The sequence below is a fragment of the Teleopsis dalmanni genome, unplaced genomic scaffold (assembly GCF_002237135.1).
Source record: "Teleopsis dalmanni isolate 2A unplaced genomic scaffold, ASM223713v2 unscaffolded_contig_0369, whole genome shotgun sequence".
In the NCBI taxonomy this organism is placed as follows: Eukaryota; Metazoa; Arthropoda; class Insecta; order Diptera; family Diopsidae; genus Teleopsis; species Teleopsis dalmanni.
This window is the reverse complement of record NW_024031751.1, coordinates 1-14,490: the sequence shown is the minus strand read 5'-3', so window position 1 is coordinate 14,490 and position 14,490 is coordinate 1. Positions and strand designations below refer to the sequence as shown.

Below are 14,490 nucleotides of genomic sequence, written 5' to 3'. Positions count from 1 at the left end.
TTTGCAACTTCCCTAGCCGTTGCGTTCGCTGTGGGGAAACTCATGCTAAAGGCGAATGTAAAATTCCTGCTCCAGCTTTTGATCCATCAACCCAACAGCAATTGCCCAGCACACTTCCGAAGTGCTGCAATTGTGGCCAAGTTGGCCACCCTGCAAACTTCAGATGTGCTGGATTTAAAGAGGTTCGCGCGCGACGTGTGCGGCAATCTAAAAAGGTTCACACTCCTCCCTTTAGGCCACCAACTACCTTTGTCACGCCAGATATTTCCTACGCCTCAATGGCAAACCCTAAATCTTCTCCTCAGCCACTAATGGCTAAGTTAGTCCCCAAGCCAGCCAGTGCTGGCCTGCGATCCGCACCTCAATCTGCTCCATCGTTTGCTTCTGACTCATTCTTGTCTGATTTCATGTCGGCCTTCTCCTTTGCCTCCGGTCTCAGACAGCAGTATTCCAGCCTTGCCTCCGAAGAAGATCGTAGGGTTTTCCTCATCCATAAAGCCTTTGAGTTCGCGTTAAGATGAGCGGTCTTCGTATCGTTCTCTTAAACGTCAACTCATTATACTCCAACCTCAAGCGCAGAATCTTTCAAGACTTTATTAGACAGAATAGGCCTGATATTGCGCTTATAACTGAAACCCACCTTAACCTTGAAAATGTAGTTAGTTTCAGCGGATATAAATTTATTCGCTATGATAGAGCCGGCAGAGGTGGGGGAGTCGCTATTCTTATTAGAGATTCCCTTAGCTTCTCTCGTATTTCCATACCTCCTCTAGCCTCCATGGAAGCTGTAGGGATTACCATTGAAGTCAATTGCTTTTTCCTCGACTTGTTTTGTATTTATTATACTCCCTCTATTTCTTCGCGAATTGAGCCATCTGACTTAGACACTCTTCTAACCCTCACCCAAAACCGGGTAATCATCGGTGGTGACTTTAACAGTAAGCACACCCTTTGGTTTAATGAAAGTACCTGTTTTAATGGTACTGTCTTATATGAATGGCTCAGTGATAATTCATTGAGTCACGACATTAGGGTTCTCGCCCCCTCTGTTCCAACACGCCTTAACTCTGTTCTCGATTTCTTTCTGATAGATAACAGGCTCCACAATTTCCTTGGAGAACCTTCCGTCATAGACGGCATTTCTGACCATCAAGCGGTGTACCTTCCTCTTTCTGGGTGCAGAGCTTCTACTCTCGCTCCTCGTACCATCTATAATTTTGCGGCCACTGATTGGCTAGAGTTTAATAACACTCTGGACCAATATCTACTTAATATTAATATCCCAGAACATAGGAATGTGTCCTGCTCTGAACTTGACATTTTGGTCTCTGAACTAGAGTCTGTCATTTCCAGTACAGTCGAGGCTCATGTTCCCAAAACTAGACTTCTTCAAAGCTATCAGGTACCTCTTGACAGTTGCACTCTGGACCTCATTAGGCACAGGAAATCCCTTCGTCGTAAAGTCTACCGTCTTAGGGCGGCTGGCTCTACCTTTGCTGCTCAATTTCGAGCTATTCTGAAAAACCTAGACTCTATTATATCTCAGAGAATTAATAGAGCCAGATCTATTAGCTTACAAGCTAAACTTCGCACTACCACATGCAGATCTGACGTTTTCAATACGATCAGGCAAATTTGTGGTTCCAATAAAAGTATCCCAGACCTGCACTACTCAGGCGCCATCTACTCCGAGGACTCATCCAAATCTAATATATTTGGAGAAGTCTTCGCCAATAATCACCAACTTACTTTGGATGACGGTGACCCTGACTTTGTTTCAGCCACCAATAACCACATCCATAGCCTCTTCAATGCCTATAGCGGCACCATTGTAAATTTCTCTCTTCAATGCTCTGCCCTCTGCACCGACAATAGCAACCCTAGCGGTTTCATAACTCCTTCGGTCCTTTGGGAGATACTCTCTCTCAAAACTCCCAAAAAGTCTTCGGGTATCGATAAGATATCCTATCATACTCTGCGCCGTTTGTCTCCTATTTTCTTTAATTCTTGTGCCATGATCTTCAATCATGCGTACAATCTTGGCTATTTTCCACAGCCATGGAAAAAGGCAATCGTGCGTCCCATCCATAAAAGTGGGAAGCCTAAATCTGATCCCAACTCCTACAGACCCATATCCCTTTTAAACTCAGTAAGCAAATTGTACGAAACGTTCATACAAGGCAAACTGAAGTTTTTCGTTTCTGAAAACCGTGTTCTCCCGAACTTTCAGTTCGGTTTTCGAAATAAGACATCGACTGTGGATGCGTTGCACCATCTTCAGAATGACGTTTGTGTTGGGTTTGCTAACAAACAATCCACTGTAGCCATCAGCCTAGATATCGAAAAGGCATTTGACACAGTGTGGACCGAGGGTCTGGTACACAAACTTCTTGCTCTTGGAGCCCCAAACCAACTCTGTAGCGTTATCTATCAGTTTCTTACAAATAGGTCCTTCATTGTTAGAATTGGCTCATCTCTTTCTAGTGAACACTCCATCGCTGCCGGTGTTCCTCAGGGTTCAGTACTTGGCCCCATTCTCTTTAATATTTACACATCAGATCTTCCCACTCCTCCCCCATGCATTAAGCAAATCTGTTATGCAGATGATTGCCTCATTTATATGAAGTCCACTCTTCCTCGTAGAATCTCCACTGAGCTTAATAGCCACCTTAGCACCCTCTCTGCTTACTACGGTAAGTGGAAGATTAAGCTCAATCACTCAAAAATTTCTGCAATACCACTTATTGGCCAACGTGCTGATCGAGTTGCGTCCTTTAAGATCTCTAACCTTAAACTTAGAATCAATGGCACCCCCATTCAGCTTGTTGACAAGCTAAAGTACCTGGGAGTTGTATTCACTCCTAAGCATAACTTCGTCTCCCATGTGAGCTATGCCATCCAAAATGCCACCTTCAGGCATAAATCCCTCAAAAATGCACTCCGTAGACATAACCAGCTTAATAGCAAAGTAAAAGTACTTTGTTATAAGCAACTTATTCGACCCCTTCTTTCATACGCCTTTCCTATCTGGTCTGGAATTAGCTCCCACCAGATGGAACGGATCCGAATCTTCGAACGAAAAGTTATCCGAGATTGTGTGAACTACCGGCGAAGGCCGTGTGGCAAACACCATCCTAACTCTCTCCTCTTTAACTCCGCTAGAATTACGCGGATTGATGAATACCTTCTTTCACTAGCTAGGCGTTACTTTACTCGCGGCCGAAACCCACCTGACGTTCTACAAGTAGATCCCCTCCCAACAGTTTTACTTGAGATTATGAGGTATAAGCCTCCACAATTCCTTGCGCACTATCTTGAGGAAGAGCTCATCCGAGCTCCACTTATTCCGCTTTACAATCGTGGTTTTTTTGATCCTGATTGTAGAGTATATACATAATTAGACCCCCCTCGCAATCTTGCGTAAACCCATCTCCTTCATCGATATTTCCATCCTTCTTAAGTTATTAGTCTATTTTCGGCTTTGATAAATTTAGCTTGCTAAATACTAAGCCCTTCTGCTCTCCTTCTACTTTCGTTCACTGGAATGGGGGTTGCATTCGCTGAACGCGGCTGCAATCTTCCACATCCATTCCTAAGAGGTGGTTTAGTGGGTTCAAGTCCCACACGGCGGCTTTCGATGCTTCCACCTACTGCAAAAAAAAAAAAAAAAAAAAAAAAAATCGACGATTAAAATTTAAAATCAGAAATCATGCCACCAAAAACTAGCGGAAAAGCAGCCAAAAAAGATGGAAAGGCTCAGAAAAATATAACCAAAAACGATAAGAAGAAGAAGCGCAGGAGGAAGGAGAGCTATGCTATCTACATTTATAAAGTGTTAAAGCAAGTCCACCCCGATACTGGTATATCATCGAAAGCCATGAGCATCATGAACAGCTTCGTGAATGACATATTCGAACGTATTGCTGCTGAGGCTTCGCGCTTAGCACACTACAATAAGCGCTCCACCATTACTAGTCGGGAGATTCAAACTGCTGTTCGTCTTTTACTTCCCGGTGAACTGGCTAAGCACGCAGTTAGTGAAGGAACAAAAGCTGTCACTAAGTATACTAGTTCCAAGTAAATTGCGTTATATCAAACAAACACCACTTATTCAAAAGGCCCTTTTCAGGGCCACAAAAATATTCAATTGAGTTGATAATTTATCTATATTATAAATATGTATAGAGCCCTGAAATTATTTACGAAAACTGACAGGCTTATCAACACCGCGTTATTGAATCTCAGAATGGTTACAAGCTCCTCGGGGAGGTATGCAGATCTGATAAAGTTATAAACAATAATCCAGACAAGGCGTAAAGAGGGGTTAAGAAGAAACCTCGTAGTTAATAGAAAGTAAAAGTGCTCAAGTGCACTGACTCAACTAGCCTCAACATAATAATAATATAAATATGATATATATTTTGTTTTTGATATTTCTTTTAAAAGGCTACTGATAGAAGAAAAAAATAAAAAAAAACTTTGACAGTCTCTTCATGAATTATCAGCTATCGTTTGGTTGTTAGTGAATAAATGATTCAATCAACAAATTAATTTCTGTCGGTTTTGAGGATCTTACAGTTTTTTAATCATGGATAATATAACCTGCTAAATAGAGTTAACTCTTGAATTAACGAGTCTTAATCCTTATCATCAGTCTTAGTACTATCATCGCTTTTAAATTGATATATTCTATATTTACATTCGTGCTTTAAATTTGAAAACATAAATATAGTATTTGTTCCTTGTCATTCATTCTATGATACCATACAATTTCATGGGATAGATAAGCTCTTTTACAACTCATTCCTTAAGCGTTCTTTTAGTAAGTTCAAGTCTTACATTATGGCTTCTGATGCTTTCTGCTTACAGCAAAAGAAAAATAAAATATATTGATTCAATTAAATGTTATGACGTGAAACATTCTATGTCTAATGATACACTATATGATACTAATAATAGTATACATATGATGCTAATATTATACATATTAATATATGTTATGCTACTTCTAATAGCAATGTCTATACTACATCTATATGATATAATTTATCATTATCTCTTTTCTTTGAATAAACTTACTATGCAACAATTGCATTTACATTTTGCTTATTTTATTTTCGTAGTCAAAAATAAGCAATTGAAAATAGTTAAGCAATTTCAAACCCTGGATAAGTCATGTCATTTATTTATCTCTTTTCTTTATATAATTTTGGTCCTGAAAAGGACCGATTTTTGTATATTTATAAAATTATATTGCTTCCAATCTTAAGCACGTTCTCCACGAATACGTCTAGCCAATTGAATATCTTTTGGCATAATTGTAACGCGTTTGGCATGAATTGCGCATAAGTTAGTATCTTCAAAAAGACCCACTAAGTATGCTTCGCTAGCTTCTTGAAGAGCCATTACAGCAGAACTCTGGAAACGTAAATCAGTTTTGAAATCTTGTGCAATTTCACGGACCAAACGCTGGAATGGCAATTTGCGAATCAAGAGCTCAGTACTCTTTTGGTAGCGACGAATTTCACGTAAAGCTACAGTTCCTGGACGATAACGATGTGGTTTTTTCACACCTCCAGTAGCTGGTGCACTTTTACGTGCGGCTTTGGTAGCCAATTGTTTTCGTGGTGCCTTACCACCAGTCGATTTACGAGCAGTTTGCTTTGTACGAGCCATAATTTATGAGATATGTTACAATATGGTATTTTAAAAAATAGCGCAATTGAATAGCTCAATTTTCTCATCATACCTGGATGTTCTGTTTCAACTATTCACATGTTTTAACATTCATTGTTTCTCATATTGCTTATTCTTTTTATTTTGTTTTCTTTTGTTTTGTTTTGTTTTACTCAATCTTTTTCATATCTTTCATAGTGCTTATGTTTTCTATAAATAGTCGTCAATCATCCGTCGTCACTTCATTTATTGTTTGAATTTGAATTCGAACGGTTCTACCATATCTATAAAAATTTAAATACAAAATGACAGGTCGTGGTAAAGGTGGCAAAGGATTAGGAAAAGGTGGTGCTAAGCGTCACCGCAAAGTTCTTCGTGATAACATCCAAGGTATTACGAAACCAGCTATCAGACGTTTAGCTCGCCGAGGCGGAGTTAAGCGTATTTCTGGTTTGATTTATGAAGAAACTCGTGGAGTATTGAAAGTATTTTTGGAAAATGTGATCCGTGATGCTGTTACATACACAGAACATGCCAAAAGGAAGACTGTTACAGCCATGGATGTCGTATATGCTTTAAAGAGACAAGGCCGTACCTTATACGGTTTTGGAGGTTAAGCAAATAATCAATTATTGATTTAATAATGCAATAATATATTGCCCAATGGTCCTTTTCAGGACCCAAATAATCTTACACTTAAAGAGATAAATTTACATATATATGTGTTGGTATTTTTCTAATATTATAAAAAAAATAAAATTTATTATTAGCTTGGTCGATTGATGTCTGTCGAGTATAATTGATAATTAAAATGATCAGTTTAACAGAGTCCAAAATATTTATTATTATAATTCTCAATTTCTTTGTTACATTAGCAGTATATATGTGGACTAGCTTCTTACGGGCTTAATTATAATTCTCATTCAATTTTTTTATAGAATAAGATAAATAGAACTGACGTATATAAGTAATTTGCGGACTGTTAGATATTGCAGTTTGAAGTTTCCACACAATGGTGTGAAAATTTTCTCCATTCATTCCTAAGAGGTGGTTTTAGTGAATTCAAATCTCACACTGAATCTGACTCTTAATCTTAATCCAAATCCAAGTGTTCAACAAGCAAAATGATTGCGGGGAAAATGAAAGTGAAAAAAATTCGTATATGAATTAAGTGAATTATGACAATATTATATAAAGAAAAGAAATAAAAGAACTTGTTATTGAAATAAATTAGAATATTTTAAAATTATCTTTAAGTAATTTGCAGCGTCTTGCAAGTGAGTACCGAGTGTGGTGTGTTAGTTATAAATTAACAAGTGTAATTAGAAGCATTATATAATAATAAATAAAATTAGCATAAACCACTATTTTTATTTATTTAAAATAGAATTTAAAAATGAAATTAAGTGAATAAAATATATACAAGTGAGTATTTCATCAAATAAATGACATATTTTGATATATAATATTTTATGGTCATTACTATAATAAATAAATAATTGGATATTAAATATAATAGAATAAGATAAATATTTATTAACTTAAGAATGATGTGAAGTATTGCACATAATGTCTAAATAAGAGAATATAATTTTTTTAAATGCATAAAGAATTTTTGTTTGCTTATTAGAGATTAAATTTATAGCGCATTACAGAATAAAAGAATCTCTTCATATTATTCATGAGGTATTATTAAAAGAAATGATCGTGCACTATGACAAGGTATATTGTGCCCATTACTCGGGTTAGAATGTTTCTCCAAGTCCGTTTTCTTTAATGAAAGACAATATAAAGTCCTAGTCTTGAATATTTATGATCCATGAAATACCCTCCTAGGTGTTTATTCCGTTTGTGCATCAGTGGACACTACCCAAGCACATGGTATACAGTTTCTCTCTTCTCTACAGTATCTGCAGTCTGAGTTGGATTGAATTCCTAACTTCGATAGGTGATTATTCAATCTTTAGTGACCGGTCATTAATAAACGCAATAGGTATACCATATACTAAAACATTTTATAAAATAAATAAATAAATAAATAAATAATGAATCTTCTTATCTTCTTTTTACACATATTTTGTAGCCCTAAAAAGGGCTGTTTTGATGAATTTAAAGTTTGATTTTTAAAATTATTTTTTTGCAGCAGTTTTCTTGACTGATGTTTTTTTAACGGCAGTTTTTTTAGGTTTTGCGGCCGCTTTAGCTTTTGTAGAAGTAGACTTTGGTTTAGCTGGCTTAGCCTTAACAGATCCAATCTTTTTAACACTTTTAACTTTAGCTTTCTCAGTTTTTTTCTTTTCAACACTCTTCTTAGCTGCCGCAGATTTTTTAGGTTTTTTCTCTCCAGATACCTTTGCCTTTGACTTTTTAGTACCTGCAGATGATGCAGTAACCTTCTTCTTCGTAACACCTGATGGCACCTTCTTTTTCTTACCCTCGACAGACGATTTAGGAGACTTAGCAGCAGCAGCTGATAATTTAAATGAACCAGATGCACCTTTTCCTTTTGTTTGTATCAATTTGCCATTAGCTACAGCAGTTTTCAAATATTTTTTAATAAATGGAGCCAATTTCTGGGCATCACATTTATATGTGGCACTTATATACTTTTTAATTGCCAACAATGAAGATCCGCTGCGTTCCTTCAAGTTCTTGATAGATGCATCAACCATTTGTTGTGTTGATGGAGCTGCAGAAGGTTTTTTTACTTTTGTTGCCTTTTTAACAGCAACTTTCTTTTCAGGAACGGCAGTTACCTCCTTTGGAGAATCTGTATTTGCAACGGCAACAGCTTCAGACATATTTGCTTTTTAATATTCCGTAATATTCTTACTTATGAATATTTTTTCGCATTTTTATGGTAGCTTAGCTCACTTTGTACGAAGCGCCGAGAAGAGCGCATTTATAAAAATTGTTCATTAATACATATTTCTACTGAGTTTGAAAAAATTTTTCAACATTTATTATTAATTTTAAATAGACCAAGTAAATTAAACACAATTATTTAAATCAAATTAAGTAAAGAAGATATTGAATATTTTATTACATTCATTTTTATACTAATTATAATTATATAAAATATATAAAAATTGGTTTAAACTTTAAATTTTGTAAATCTATAGTTGAACTTGTTAATAAATTAGAATATTTTAAAGTTATCTTTTGTATAATTTATATATTAAATTATTTATTAAATAGTTTATTCAATTCTCTGTTAAATTATATATATGGTTTTATATATTTCATATATTTATAAATGCAAATTTAATAAAACATGAGATGCATAAAAACGTCAGTTTTAACATTTTGAATGCTTATGTTTTATCCTATTTTGAAATATTAACTCAATTTATATAAAAGTTTAAAATTTCAAAGCACTAATAGAAATAATTATAAATAAATATATTGTATTTTAATTAGAATATAAGATTATCACTTTTAATTATATCAAATAGTGTCTATTTGAGATTAGATATCCATCCATAATGTTAACATGTTACATTGAATTCGTTTACTTTAAAATATGTTTTAAGATTTTCTATACGTATTATTTTTAAAATTTTATTACAAGTTTTAAATAATTTTTAATCATGTGAAAAATTATTATATATAAACGTTATTAATAACATATCAGCAATTAAATTTATAGTTTTCAATATCATTCGAATATAACAACTGTACGTATCCTACTTAATAGAATTCATAAAAAAAAATTATATCTACATACATGATTAAAAATATATAAGAATGAAATCATTTTACTTTTTCTTTTATAATTATAATTTAATCATTTAACTTTGACTATTATAAGTATTTTATTAAATATGTATATTTAAAAAAAATGTTCTTTTTATTACTTTATAATTAAAATAAAATTAAAATTAGATGTGCGTATTCTAACATTTTTATAAGGAGTGATATACGACATAAAATGTTAAAATTTAAGATGAATTTTTTTATAAACTAACATGGATATGGATAACATTTAAATAGATACTGAAGTATATATATAAACTTGCGGCTGCAATCTTCCATAGTCATTCCTAAGAGCTAGTTTTAGTAGGTTCAAGACTCACACAGTGGCTTCGGATGTTTTCCATCTACTGCCATAAATCTTTTATAAAATATAGAATATTTTATAAAACTAATTCAGATACAAATTTTAAAAACTCTACCTTTAAATAATTTATCTATAATAATAAATATTACAATACCAAAATATTGAAATAGTAACTATGATAATAATAGTAAACATTTAGGCCGTGTGCGAGTTCGAGTATATTTAGGGGAAATAGTCAATTATGTCGGTATGGCAGCGATTGTTGGTACATACCAGAATTTCTAATGAGATAAATTAGGTGTTACCATTTTGAAAATTTTATAAGATGTTTAGTAAATAAATAAATAAATTTTAAAACTTTTAAAAGAAAAATAATTATTTTTTATATGTTTCCTTCTTTATATTATGAATATTAATGTTTTTTAATAATTGTATCACATTTATTTAATAATAAATACAAATATTTGGCACAAAATTATTAATTTCTTGATTTCAAAAAGGTAATTATGAAACTTTATGCTATTGACCTGGCAACGTTATTTGTTTTGTACATTTTTATTAGTAACAAATATAATATTAATATTATTGTAACTTAGATTATACTACCTGCGAAGATTTATGTATCTATTTACTGATACGCGAATCTATGATAAATATTAAAAAATTCTTAATAATATAAAGGGTTAGGCGATTGAAGTGTTACAAATTACACAGAGATATGTTTGTCAAACTGATATTGCCAACTACGTCAAATTCATATGAATGACAGCTATTTATATTGTTTACAAATTACCACAAGCATTTGCGTCTAAGTTTTATAGAACTAATATTATTCGAAATGGAATTAAAAAATAAGTGTGATTGCATTATATTTGGTTGGAAAATTACAACTAGCTATTGTGCTTGAGCTCAAATATCTCAATGTGAATAAAATGTTTGTGTATCGTACCTTAAATCGTTATAATAGCTCAGGCAGAGTCACCAAATGCTATAGTGGTGGACGAAAAAAAAACAGCAACATTGCCTAAAATGGTTCGGAAAGTGAAGGCTCGACTTAAACGAAATCCACGTCGTAGTACTAATCAAATGGCCAAAGAACCGATAATATCTGAACGAAGCATCTGACGCATTTTCCAAAATAAGCTCAAGGTAAAGCTTTAAAAGTTCCAAGGCAAAAGATCTTGCACCAAAGCAACAAAAAGTTAGACTCGAATGAGCAAAGGAGTTGCTACGCTGGGCCAATTTGGAGAGCAAGTTGAGAACTAAAAAATAAGCCAGTTTCGATACGCTGAAGAAAGCTTTTATTCAGGAATAGGCCAAAATACTGGAAGATCACAGCCATAGTCAAGACAAAAGGTGGCCACATCAAGCTAGAGTGAATGGATTGTGAAATTTTAATTATTTTCACAAATTTTTGTAATTTGAATCAATAAAAAATAATGTGATCGCTTGAATAGGTAACACTTCAATTATCTAACCCTGAATAATAAACTTGCATTCTTAAAAAATAGTGGCACAGCGAACCTGATTTCTAGGAAGTCAATTGGAACGCATACATACTCGTATGTATAAAAACTGGTTGATACCTGCTGCCCAAAAACAAAAAAAAAAATTATTACTATGTAGCAAAACGCAGTGTTAAGTTATACACTAACAATGCTATGTATTTTATCTGTTATGTAGGCTGATTTACAATTTTCGAAGATTTCGATTTCATGAAGGTCTTCCAGGAATGTAACGGAACAGAAGGGCGAGGCAAGAAATGATTGATTGTTAAGTGTTTTAAAGTATGGCTTGTGTAAGTTAGTAGGGTAGGTATGATAGTATGTACAATATTTATATCAATTGATTTAATGAAATACATTTTCTTTAATAAAATAAATTTTGTCGTCCTGAAAAGGACGGATTAATTGATAGTTAATTCTCCACGTATATGTATTCGTATTTTAATAAATAAAATAAAATAATTTAAGCCTTCTTTTCTGTTTTCTTTGGCAAAAGTACAGCCTGAATGTTTGGTAGTACACCACCTTGTGCAATTGTAACACCAGACAATAATTTGTTCAATTCTTCATCATTACGTATGGCCAACTGTAAATGACGAGGAATGATTCTTGTCTTCTTATTATCGCGTGCTGCATTGCCAGCCAATTCAAGAACTTCAGCAGCCAAATATTCCATAACGGCAGCTAAGTAGACTGGAGCACCTGCACCAACGCGTTCAGCATAATTGCCTTTACGCAATAATCGATGAATACGACCAACTGGAAATTGTAATCCAGCACGATTTGATCGTGACTTTGCCTTGCCTTTAACTTTACCACCTTTACCACGACCAGACATAGTTGAGTTGAGTTTCTAGTAGTTGAGATTTATAAAAATTGGATCTATTTTTTTTAATGATGCCGACAAATTATCTCATATACTTTTTCTAAACGCAATTTAAAATAAAAAATTGCTTTAAACTTTCGTTTGAAAAATGTTTATATAGAAACGGAAATTGCTCCAAATCGACGATTAAAATTTAAAATCAGAAATCATGCCACCAAAAACTAGCGGAAAAGCAGCCAAAAAAGATGGAAAGGCTCAGAAAAATATAACCAAAAACGATAAGAAGAAGAAGCGCAGGAGGAAGGAGAGCTATGCTATCTACATTTATAAAGTGTTAAAGCAGGTCCACCCCGATACTGGTATATCATCGAAAGCCATGAGCATCATGAACAGCTTCGTGAATGACATATTCGAACGTATTGCTGCTGAGGCTTCGCGCTTAGCACACTACAATAAGCGCTCCACCATTACTAGTCGGGAGATTCAAACTGCTGTTCGTCTTTTACTTCCCGGTGAACTGGCTAAGCACGCAGTTAGTGAAGGAACAAAAGCTGTCACTAAGTATACTAGTTCCAAGTAAATTGCGTTATATCAAACAAACACCACTTATTCAAAAGGCCCTTTTCAGGGCCACAAAAATATTCAATTGAGTTGATAATTTATCTATATTATAAATATGTATAGAGCCCTGAAATTATTTACGAAAACTGACAGGCTTATCAACACCGCGTTATTGAATCTCAGAATGGTTACAAGCTCCTCGGGGAGGTATGCAGATCTGATAAAGTTATAAACAATAATCCAGACAAGGCGTAAAGAGGGGTTAAGAAGAAACCTCGTAGTTAATAGAAAGTAAAAGTGCTCAAGTGCACTGACTCAACTAGCCTCAACATAATAATAATATAAATATGATATATATTTTGTTTTTGATATTTCTTTTAAAAGGCTACTGATAGAAGAAAAAAATAAAAAAAAACTTTGACAGTCTCTTCATGAATTATCAGCTATCGTTTGGTTGTTAGTGAATAAATGATTCAATCAACAAATTAATTTCTGTCGGTTTTGAGGATCTTACAGTTTTTTAATCATGGATAATATAACCTGCTAAATAGAGTTAACTCTTGAATTAACGAGTCTTAATCCTTATCATCAGTCTTAGTACTATCATCGCTTTTAAATTGATATATTCTATATTTACATTCGTGCTTTAAATTTGAAAACATAAATATAGTATTTGTTCCTTGTCATTCATTCTATGATACCATACAATTTCATGGGATAGATAAGCTCTTTTACAACTCATTCCTTAAGCGTTCTTTTAGTAAGTTCAAGTCTTACATTATGGCTTCTGATGCTTTCTGCTTACAGCAAAAGAAAAATAAAATATATTGATTCAATTAAATGTTATGACGTGAAACATTCTATGTCTAATGATACACTATATGATACTAATAATAGTATACATATGATGCTAACATTATACATATTAATATATGTTATGCTACTTCTAATAGCAATGTCTATACTACATCTATATGATATAATTTATCATTATCTCTTTTCTTTGAATAAACTTACTATGCAACAATTGCATTTACATTTTGCTTATTTTATTTTCGTAGTCAAAAATAAGCAATTGAAAATAGTTAAGCAATTTCAAACCCTGGATAAGTCATGTCATTTATTTATCTCTTTTCTTTATATAATTTTGGTCCTGAAAAGGACCGATTTTTGTATATTTATAAAATTATATTGCTTCCAATCTTAAGCACGTTCTCCACGAATACGTCTAGCCAATTGAATATCTTTTGGCATAATTGTAACGCGTTTGGCATGAATTGCGCATAAGTTAGTATCTTCAAAAAGACCCACTAAGTATGCTTCGCTAGCTTCTTGAAGAGCCATTACAGCAGAACTCTGGAAACGTAAATCAGTTTTGAAATCTTGTGCAATTTCACGGACCAAACGCTGGAATGGCAATTTGCGAATCAAGAGCTCAGTACTCTTTTGGTAGCGACGAATTTCACGTAAAGCTACAGTTCCTGGACGATAACGATGTGGTTTTTTCACACCTCCAGTAGCTGGTGCACTTTTACGTGCGGCTTTGGTAGCCAATTGTTTTCGTGGTGCCTTACCACCAGTCGATTTACGAGCAGTTTGTTTTGTACGAGCCATAATTTATGAGATATGTTACAATATGGTATTTTAAAAAATAGCGCAATTGAATAGCTCAATTTTCTCATCATACCTGGATGTTCTGTTTCAACTATTCACATGTTTTAACATTCATTGTTTCTCATATTGCTTATTCTTTTTATTTTGTTTTCTTTTGTTTTGTTTTGTTTTACTCAATCTTTTTCATATCTTTCATAGTGCTTATGTTTTCTATAAATAGTCGTCAATCATCCGTCGTCACTTCATTT

The 14,490-nt window shown here is 33.7% G+C and overlaps 6 protein-coding genes across 6 annotated transcripts; 2 read left to right on the top strand and 4 right to left on the bottom strand.

The window, feature by feature from the left end:
• Positions 1 to 5,238: 5,238 nt before the first annotated feature.
• On the bottom strand, positions 5,239 to 5,739 carry LOC119663403 (histone H3). Its single transcript, XM_038073007.1, has one exon. The coding sequence runs from the start codon at positions 5,674 to 5,676 to the stop codon at positions 5,266 to 5,268; it is 411 nt and encodes a 136-aa protein (XP_037928935.1). The 5' UTR covers positions 5,677 to 5,739; the 3' UTR covers positions 5,239 to 5,265.
• Positions 5,740 to 5,981: 242 nt separating this feature from the next.
• On the top strand, positions 5,982 to 6,293 carry LOC119663408 (histone H4). The gene has a single exon (XM_038073012.1). It carries the CDS (start codon positions 5,982 to 5,984, stop codon positions 6,291 to 6,293), a length of 312 nt encoding a protein of 103 aa, XP_037928940.1.
• A 924-nt stretch (positions 6,294 to 7,217) lies between these two features.
• On the bottom strand, positions 7,218 to 8,477 carry LOC119663407 (histone H1-like). The gene is made up of 2 exons (XM_038073011.1): positions 8,051 to 8,477; positions 7,218 to 7,249 (listed from the first exon to the last, which is right to left on the bottom strand). Exons 1-2 carry the CDS (start codon positions 8,475 to 8,477, stop codon positions 7,218 to 7,220), a joined length of 459 nt encoding a protein of 152 aa, XP_037928939.1.
• A 3,227-nt stretch (positions 8,478 to 11,704) lies between these two features.
• LOC119663406 (histone H2A) lies at positions 11,705 to 12,079 on the bottom strand. The gene has a single exon (XM_038073010.1). It carries the CDS (start codon positions 12,077 to 12,079, stop codon positions 11,705 to 11,707), a length of 375 nt encoding a protein of 124 aa, XP_037928938.1.
• Positions 12,080 to 12,260: 181 nt separating this feature from the next.
• LOC119663405 (histone H2B) lies at positions 12,261 to 12,695 on the top strand. Its single transcript, XM_038073009.1, has one exon. The coding sequence runs from the start codon at positions 12,276 to 12,278 to the stop codon at positions 12,645 to 12,647; it is 372 nt and encodes a 123-aa protein (XP_037928937.1). The 5' UTR covers positions 12,261 to 12,275; the 3' UTR covers positions 12,648 to 12,695.
• A 1,109-nt stretch (positions 12,696 to 13,804) lies between these two features.
• Positions 13,805 to 14,305, bottom strand: LOC119663404 (histone H3). The gene has a single exon (XM_038073008.1). It carries the CDS (start codon positions 14,240 to 14,242, stop codon positions 13,832 to 13,834), a length of 411 nt encoding a protein of 136 aa, XP_037928936.1. The 5' UTR covers positions 14,243 to 14,305; the 3' UTR covers positions 13,805 to 13,831.
• Between the last annotated feature and the right edge of the window lie 185 nt (positions 14,306 to 14,490).

Coding starts and splice junctions, on each gene's coding strand:
- LOC119663403 (XM_038073007.1), bottom strand. CDS start 5,676: ATGGCTCGTACAAAGCAAACTGCTCGTAAATCGACTGGTGGTAAGGCA.
- LOC119663405 (XM_038073009.1), top strand. CDS start 12,276: ATGCCACCAAAAACTAGCGGAAAAGCAGCCAAAAAAGATGGAAAGGCT.
- LOC119663406 (XM_038073010.1), bottom strand. CDS start 12,079: ATGTCTGGTCGTGGTAAAGGTGGTAAAGTTAAAGGCAAGGCAAAGTCA.
- LOC119663404 (XM_038073008.1), bottom strand. CDS start 14,242: ATGGCTCGTACAAAACAAACTGCTCGTAAATCGACTGGTGGTAAGGCA.
- LOC119663407 (XM_038073011.1), bottom strand. CDS start 8,477: ATGTCTGAAGCTGTTGCCGTTGCAAATACAGATTCTCCAAAGGAGGTA. Junction 7,250..8,050: donor GGTTACTGCATCATCTGCAG/GTACTAAAAAGT, acceptor TCTCTTATTTAG/ACATTATGTGCAATACTTCA.
- LOC119663408 (XM_038073012.1), top strand. CDS start 5,982: ATGACAGGTCGTGGTAAAGGTGGCAAAGGATTAGGAAAAGGTGGTGCT.